Here is a 9,677-nt window from a genome sequence, read left to right on the forward strand (position 1 = left end):
TTAGTATTTCATTTGTATATACATTTAATTTTGTTGTTTATAGATTTTTCTACACAAAAACTACAAAATTGATCCATTAAAGATAATTCTAATTTAAAAAAGGGAGCCTCAGTGGCCAAGTGGTTTAAGTAGTTAATACTGTAATCACTAGCCAGTAACACTGAGGTTGTGAGTTCGTACCCCACTCGTGCAGGTGCACTCGACTCCAATTTTAATTGACTAGGATTGTCCGTTTTGCTATCGAAGGTCAGTGGATTTCTCTTGGCACTCTGGCTTCCTCCACCAATTAAAACGGGCTGTCACAAAATAGCACAAAAGTGGTACTTACAAGAGGCGTTTAAATCCACAAAAAAATCAAAAATCATATTTTAATATTGAAAGTGGAAAATATTGTGGTGAAGGGATAAAATCTATATCTATAACATTATAATGGAAAATAGTGAGAGCATTTTTCTAAATGTATAGTGTATGAAACTGCATGAGACAAATATAATTAATGTGTGGTTTATCAAAATTTATAAAATTTATCAGAACTGGTTAAAATGCACACAGAATTAGAAGCGAACAACACTTTATTTGAGAGGAAACTTACTGAAAATCTTGAGATAAGTTATTAGACTCTTGATATACATCTGTTTAAACATGATGTGTTGTAGGGAAAAAAACAGCATTTCTTTTGCCTGTGATAAAAAAACAGTGTTTAATTGTCTTCGTAACTTATAAATATTCTATATTTCAGAGTAAAATCCTGGACCTTGACAATCCAGTATCAATCCGACTCCGTGAAGTGATAGCTAAAGTCAGGTCACAAAGATCAAGATGTATGAAGGTCAGTATTACTGTATTAGTATTGTATTATTGTAGAAGAAATGGTGCTGTTCTATTCATTCAGCTCCTAAGGGGTTTACTTCTGTATCTTCATCTATGCCAAGGTCTGGATAATAAGAAATGATTTGTTGTCCAATACATTTTTAAATAAATTATCAACCTTTTTTTATACCCCCGCTTTCAAAAAAGGGGGGTATACTGTTTTACCTCTGTCTGTCTGTCCGTCCGTCAGTCAGTCCGTCCCATGAATATTTTTTGTCGCATTTTTCTCAGGAACTACAATACAAGGATTTCTGAAATTTGGTTTCAGGGTTTATCTAAGTCAGCTATACCGTGTGATGTGTTTTCAGATTGATCACTTGACAACTTCCTGTTTACCGAACACTTGTATGATTTTACACATGATAGCCAAGTTGAAAATTTTCGTCACATTTTTCTCCAGAACTACAATACAAGGATTTCTGAAATTTGGTTTCAGGATTTATATAAGTCAGCTATACCGTGTGATGCGTTTTCAGATTCATCACTCAACAACTTCCTGTTTACCGAACACTTGCATATTTTTACACTATTAATATTATCCACTTGCGGCGGGGTATCATCAGTGAGCAGTAGCTCGCAGTTTCACTTGTTTTATATTGGATTAGAAAAAACTAATGTTGTGTAGGAAATGACTAAATTTTCAACTACTCCATGCCTATATATGTTTTTGAGCTGTATGTGAGATATATTTTCTATGAAAACTAATTGTTGCTAGAAGTTCTCACTCTGAATCACATTCATGTATCAGATGATTTCTGTTTCAACTGTCAGTAAAAGTTGTTGTTTTTTATTTACAGTTGACAATAATAAGACAAAGAGATAAATTAGAACCGTGGTTTAACCATTTCATGGCTGAAGACAAAGGAACCAATGGCAGCAGTTCTTACGTAGACTTTCTATGCCACATACATAAAGAGATTAGGAACTTAATGAACTGATTGTTATTATGGTGCAAGGACTCTTTTATTCATTATTAAATCTACGATTCATGCATATCTCAGAATATGTCAACATCATAATAGACTAGAGATTATTTGCATGAGAATGACGAAATACTGGCCGAGAAAAGAATGGATTATCGGAGCATTAATTCGAAAAGAATCAGAAGCTTTGATTGTTTCAAACCAAAGGAAGAGAAAATCTCTTAAGCTTTTATAACCAATTTATTTTACTCTGAACATAAAGTTGTTGTTTTACCATATTCATGTAAAATGTAAGTCTCACTAAGAGAGACTGCAAAACCTAATGATAGTTGAAATTGAGGTATGAATTCATGATTTCAATGAATATTGTCCTAGTTATATCATCTGAACTTAGAAAATTCATCTTAAAGGATAGTATTAAAATACTCAAACAAACTGAGTGAAGAAATTGTTGAATCAAAAAAAAAAATGTGAACCTTATATATATTTATGAAGTGAGTAAAATAAATTGGTTTATTATTTTGTTTTGTTGTAATTAAATTTATGTCATTTTAAACATAACCAGTCCATATATATTAAAGAATTAGGGTTCTCATAGGGGTACAAAATCAACATGGGGAAAACAAATAAAACATTACAAATGGCGATATTTTATTGAATGATGTGCTGAAGTATGTTTCTCTTACGTATTTATGTCTTCCTGTGATAACCTAGTCAAATGCAAGTATTTAAATGATCAGTCAGCTTTTTAAAAAGAGTTGTCTTCTCTTGATATTGATTTCAGAAATTACAACTTTTTAAACAAATTACAAATATGAAATATAATTATTCAATAGTTTATATGTTAAGTTGCTCTTTTTTAAAGATTTTTATTTCGTCCTTATTATGATTGGTTAAAGGAATTTAAAAATAGACTCATTTATATGCAGTCTAAAGTGGCAGTAAATTTGGTATATATACTCTCCAATAAAATCATATTACATTTTATTTAACGCTTTTCCTTCAGCCATTGGTGGATAGTTGCCGTATTGGCTATCATACCAAATCTTCAAACTTTTTTTTATAGATAATTTAAATTTAAATAATATAATCATATAATTTTTAATTTTCTGGCACCATAGTGCTATTAGAATTTACTTTTTTGTTTAAAAATCTGATTTAGTTGTTGTATTGGAATCAGTAGTGCTTAATGGTAATTGGTTGTACTGTGATGTCAGTATTTATTATGTAGTCATAAATATTTTCGTCATTTTGTCTGTGTTAATAAACGATGGATGGATGGCTTTTTAACTTCCAGTGGATAAATAAATAAACAAACAAGAAATGTGATTATGGAATTTCAAATAGATCTTAAATATGGCTTCCAAAAATTATAAAAAAAATAACTTGGAAATGTTGAAGCAGAATTATACAAGAACAACTTAATGGATTTAAATTTGGGAAGAATTGTGTATCAAAGTCATTTGATAAACCAATCATATCATAAGCTAATTAAATCTCAGATTTATTTTTGGAAATATTTATTCCTATATATTAAACAATATGCTGCATAAATATTTGAGAATATACCAATAAGTATTTACGTGAAATTGAAAAAAAAAGTTAACATGGAAAAGTGATCTTAACATAAACTGATGATAAAGTAAACTTGTATGAATTTGTCCCTTTTTAAAACAAGAAAGCAAGCATGGCATCTCATATTCAAGGAATTACTGTTTGCCATGTAAACATGCAAAGTATCTCTAGGCACAATTGGAATATCATTATAAACAAGTTAATGATAACTTAAATGATTTAATCATATTGTATGTGCAATATCCTATTAAGTATAGATAATGAAGCCATAAATGTTATATTAGATTGCCTAACTTAGGTATTTTATTCCGAGTTCAATAAGGTTAAAACAAGCTATGAGGACTGAAAATAGGCTCGTATAGTAACCAGTCATTTACCATATAAGAGAAATTAATGTACTAAATTCCAATATGGATTTAAAATTTGGAACTAGTTTTTAAGATTTGAAGGATTGAAGTCATCCTTGATTTACAGAGATTATTAATTATTATAGAATTTTACAATAGATAATTTCTGTATATTGTATTTTTGTGATTGGCTGTTATATGTATTGTTTGGCATTGGGAGTAAATTTCCCAGAAAATGAGTTCATTGATGTAAAATAAACCCAAATCGTGTGATTGAACCATTACTGTAACATATTTTTTGTTTGTTATGATGCCATTAAAATTACCCAGTAATTGAGATGTACTGTGTTCATGTACAAAATGTCTGTTTCTGTCTCCGAGCTATTTAATGTTTATATAAATCTGTTTTAAGAGGTATTTATACTAATAGATTCTGTGATATTTTTCAGACCATAATACATCTACATTCTTTCAACTACATATCCAACAGTAAAATTTCTTAATCATCAGATTTCATACATTGGAATGTTTTCTCAAACAGCACCACTTGAAAATTAGAAAAATAAAACACATCTCAAAATAATCAGTCTTTGGACATAATAAGGAACTTCTAAGAAACTGTCTTTTGTTCAAAATTAGCAATGTGCAAGAAATCAACTTTAAAATTACTAATAAAATACAATGCCTTGTACTAAAATGTTTTATATAGTTACAATGAAGTTGAAAAAATAATTTTCCTTGTCTATCATGTTTAAAAATTTTGCATTTAGTGAACATTTTATGCTTGGGTCAAGACTAATCCATACATCATTGTCAGCGAAAATAAGGGAGTCCGTAGTTAAAGTCCAAGCCATATCATTAACCTTCAAACATTTCATAGAATAAATTTCCACTCTCAGAAAACAAAGCTTATTTTAGGGAAATTGATCAAATACAGAAATAATGATGTTTTATGGTCTGAAATAAGATTGACTTGTGACATCTACTAGGAGGATGATATTCATAGAGTAGATTTTTATAAACTGTAATATATGCATGTAAGTGTTATTTCAGCTCACCATAGTTTATAATGCTTACCTTAGCAAACCATGTATATATACCCTTAGAAAGCTGTACAGTTGCATATGCAATGGATTTTAAAATCAATTGTCAAAAAAGAAAGAATGGTATGATTGTGTAAGTTGAATTCATTTCTTTTGTTGGGTTGTTGTTTCTAACATATTCCCCAATTCCATTCTCAATTTTACATATTTTGGCTTTAAAATCTTTAAAATCCAAATTTTTCTGAGTCTTTTTTTTTTGTCTGTAATGATAAATTTATAAATGAGAATAAATTCAAGACAAAAACCTGTTTTCTGTGTATATTTCAACATGATTTTGTTTGCCAATAATTTATTTGACTGAAGTATATTTTTGTTGCTGTATCTTGTTATATTTGTGGTTCAGGAGTGATTGTGTGAATGCTGACATGTAAATGGTGTGTAAATGGTAATAAATTATAAATAACATATAGAGGCTTTGTTGTATATACATATATAGGTGCATGTTGATGATGGAGGAAGACTGTTTACCATCCAGCTGCAAATTTAATGCATGTTCAGGACGAGAACCTGTTATTGTGATCCGACTTTAATTAACCCTGCTTTGAACTACTAGACTGACACCCTTAGCCAAATTTTTAACATGTTAGATTGCAAGTTACATTAATATTTAGAAACTCATTTTCAAACTCTGAGCCTACCAGTCTATGCACTACCTCTGACTCATTAACAAACCTAAGACCTCCCACACTTGAGTCAAACACACAACCACCTTTTTGCATGTTGAAAGCTTTTAGATTTGATGGTCTGCAATTCTGAACCTTAAAAATGTTTTAAATTACATACATTAATCTGATGTTGAAACAACTCCTCTTTCAAGAAATTCTCACGTTCAATAGCTGTTTTAATGTTGATATTTTAATAAGGATTGAATCGTGTTGAAAGTGGTGTTAAGACACAAATAAATCAATTAATTAGGATTGTAACACTACAATGCAGAATATGGGAAACGTAGTTCTATATAAAACAAGGTATCTTATTTTGCCTACTCTCATTGGAAGTTGAATGGATGCTGATCAAAATAAGCGTACACACACCGCAATGTCATGCCTGTTTCACTTATCATTGAATTCATATTGAAAGTCTGTAAAAGAAATGTACTAATGAACCATGAAAATGAGGTCAATGCCATATGAACCTGCCAGATAGACATGTACATCATACAATCATGCCATTTACCAATTATAGTTGACCTATTAAATACTTTTTGTATCTGATAACCATTATGAAAACAACCATGAAAATAAGGTCGTGGTCATATGAACACCCTGCCAGTCAGACATGTACACCTTATAATTTTTCAGTACACCAAATATAATTGACGTAATGCTTATAATATCTTAGAAATAGACCACACAACAAAAAATAATTAGTGTCCAATGAACCATGAACATGAGGTCATGGATAGATGGACATGTACACCTAACAAACATCAAATGTAATGGACTTATTGTTCATAGAATTTGAGAAATAGCCCTAACCACAAAAACTTGACAAAAAATTGTCAAATATACCATGACTGGATCAATGTCTGGTTAAGCCTGCAAAGCCGACATGTACACCCTACAATCATTTCATACACTAAATATAGTTGACCTAATGCTTATAGTATCTGAAAATCCAGAATTAACCAATAAAAATCATGTAGTTTTCTCGTTTGAATTGTTTTACATTGTCATATCAGGGCCTTTTATAGCTGACTATCATATGCAGTATGGGCATTGCTCATTGTTGAAGGTCGTACATTGACCTATAGTTGTTACTGTCTGTGTCATTTTGGTCTCTTGTGGACAGTTGTCTCCTTGGCAATCATACCACATCTTCTTTTTTACATGTAAGTTTAACCTTGATCAATGATCCATTAAAATGAGGTTGATATCAGGTGCACCCTACCTGACAAACATGTAGATTTCCAAGGAAACTATACCCAAAATAAGTCCAGTACTTCACAGGACAAAAAAAGCTAATTTTTTTTCAAGCAGTCGGCGATTTATGAAATTAAGGTCAAGGACAATAGACTTGTAGAAACTTTGTTACATAAGGTATCTGACATCTGTAAACAAGGTTTAAAGCATTTAGGTTTCAGTCTGAAAATTTAAACTATATACAAATAAATTAGGCCATCACCGCCACATTATAAACACAAGCAATCCACCATTGGAAAGATGTTTTGAAGTTTTAGCCAATCAGAGTGACTGACCTATTGGTGGCAAGAGATGGCAGAAGTTGTTAAGGAGATTTAAAATATTTCCTTAAAAGATTCAATTACATGCCAAATTAAAACTCAGATTTAAATACAGGTCTTGAATTCAAGCTTTCCTTACAAGGATCTGACAACACTCCATTTTACTTCCTTTTCTGGTAGTTTGTAGTTTATACATCAGTCAATCAGATTTCAGCCTTCAATATTTTTGAAGGTGGGTATCATCATTACAAGAAAACAAGACGATCCTGTTAGATCTTTGAAACAGAAAGTAGAAGAAACATTTTCAACTCTTGTAAGCAAAGCTTGGACACAAGAAATATATCTTAATTGACTGTATAAAAACTTCAATTTCAGTTTTTAATGGTGAAAATTTCAAAAACAGATCAGAAATTTCATTAGTATAGTTTACATATTTATTTGTCACAGATGATATTACAATAAATAAATACTGAAGAAAATATTATTATACAAATTCATGCATTAAGAATATGAATTCTATTTTAAGAAGACAACATAAAAATTTGCATAAAATCAGTTTTAAAAATCACGATCACAAAACCAGTCTTTGTCACATAAAAAGTATTATATATATTTTTTTACATCAATTCTATCATTATATTATCAAAATATCGAAATCACATATTTGTTTATCATTAAAACATGACACATTTCCTTTATTTATTAATTGCAAGATTCAAATATCAATTACAGATATTTTTGTAGCTCGAAAATCAAAAACTTGATTTGGAACACTTCTAGAAGGTACAGGCAAAACAACATACGTAGGTCTAGGTTTTAACTGCAATGCAAAATGGTGTTAGTCACATTTTACAGTCTTATCACTAGCAAACAGTTCCTTCTAATTTTTAAGTTAATTTCCTTGACACAAAAATTACGACAAACAAGAAAAAAAATTGAGACATTATTTTTTTTTTTTTTTTTGAGAATATATGGGATTGTTTAAAAAATACTTGGAAAGTGATTTTTTTAAAGAGAAAAGTTGGCAGATATTTTTAAAACATTGAAAATAAAATTAAAATCTGAAAAATTTGCTTAACAAAAACTACTCCAAACTGAACTTTTATTTGAGCATGTGTAAGCTGAGAGACATTCAATGATTATGGTGACTTGAATAACACCTGTATCACTCAGATTACAATTCTACCTTGACAGGTAAGTTTGTATTTAGCCTATAAAATACTTATTTAGCCTTGAGAATTGAAAGGTCAGTTTATCCCATTCATACAATAGAAGTTTACCTATGAGGGTCAGAATGGGGTTTACAGAATAGAGAATAAATGCAATAGCAACAAAAAATAGAGAATAGAGAAAATGAACAACAAAATAAAGAATAGAGAATAATGCAGTGCAAAAGTATTAAGAATAAATGTGCAAAATAAAAAGGAAACTTAGGTAACTGTAATGCAATACCGATAATATAATGATCAATGTGCATAATTGATAAATAATCTTGTAACAGAAAGACTATATAGTAAAATCATTTTCATGAGAATTTGCTTTACAGAATGAGAGTTATTTTTAAGGCTATTAAAAGAAAAATGCCCTAAAAATTTAAAGAATACAGATATTAAAAAACCCATGCAGGTCCTCATGTCATTTACATTGTCAAAATATAGGACACATCTAGTCAAACTGGTTTGGTATAGCTGACTGTTTCTTGCCCTAGATGTCTATTTCACAGTGACCTTATGTGTTTGTGCTAAGAGTACATTGTACTGTCAAATTCATTGATTTTCTGTTGGGACATGACCTACATTGTAAACATGCAAAATAGTGGCTTGAGATTTCAACTGATATTAGTATAATAAATTAAAATTTAAAATATTATATCCTGGTTGATGATGTTTTTTTTTGGGACCAAGATGTTTTCTTCATTCTTGTTCACATTATGATTATTTAACCTTCAACATTGTTCAATGCACATTTAAAGATAGAAAAAATTTCAGCTCTCATTTAAAATATTTTGCAACTTAATAATAATCTGTCAGATTTGGTGTAAACAAAAAACAAGACCCTGCAAGCATAGTCTATTTCTATGACAGTCAAGCAGATAGTTTTTTTTTATATCTGAAAAAAAAACTACCATGTAAAGAAATATGCAATTAAAAGGCCTAAAATAACCCCTAAAATTCAACATTAACAGATTTTTAACAATTAAATCAAGATGCACAAAGTTTTAAGTATTGGTCAGAATATAAGGTTCTTTTGTACTTTAACAATATCACAATAACAATAAAGTGACCTTAATTTTGGACAAAGTAAATGGCATGAAGCCAAATTTATCAACCTCTATTGTATGAATGGGAAACTGACCTTTCAATTCTCAAGGCTAAATAAGTATTTTATAGGCTAAATACAAACTTACCTGTCAAGGTAGAATTGTAATCTGAGTGATACCGGTGTTATTCAAGTCACCATAATGCCTTTCTTTAAATACTTTTTGCAGTTTTTTCAAATAGACATTATTGAAAATTTACCCAGATGGATGAACAAGTCACAATTGAACCTATGAATAAAACCCAATGACATAATGTTTCTTCCATACAGTATTAGACTTACGGGAAAAACTGATGATCATACCAAATATGTGGTCCAAAAATTTAACCACAACTATGATCTCATCAGACAAACCTTA

General features: G+C 30.0%; 1 protein-coding gene across 2 annotated transcripts in view; it reads left to right on the forward strand.

Annotated features, from left to right (window-relative positions):
- Positions 1 to 5,225, forward strand: part of LOC139489775 (protein transport protein Sec24C-like) — a 28,361-nt gene extending 23,136 nt beyond the window's left edge. Inside the window, exons 23-25 of one of the 2 annotated variants that reach the window (XR_011656237.1) lie at positions 740 to 829; positions 1,668 to 4,242; positions 4,436 to 5,225. Coding sequence is in view for 1 of the 2 variants with exons in the window: in XM_071276593.1 (XP_071132694.1) it covers positions 740 to 829; positions 1,668 to 1,808 (231 nt within the window). In the remaining variant the exon portion in view is untranslated. Of the gene's footprint in view, positions 1 to 739; positions 830 to 1,667 lie in introns of both variants that reach the window. The other variant, XM_071276593.1, reaches the window with a different exon arrangement.
- The last annotated feature ends 4,452 nt before the right edge of the window (positions 5,226 to 9,677 follow it).

The sequence above is a fragment of the Mytilus edulis genome, chromosome 9 (assembly GCF_963676685.1).
Source record: "Mytilus edulis chromosome 9, xbMytEdul2.2, whole genome shotgun sequence".
Taxonomy (NCBI): Eukaryota; Metazoa; Mollusca; class Bivalvia; order Mytilida; family Mytilidae; genus Mytilus; species Mytilus edulis.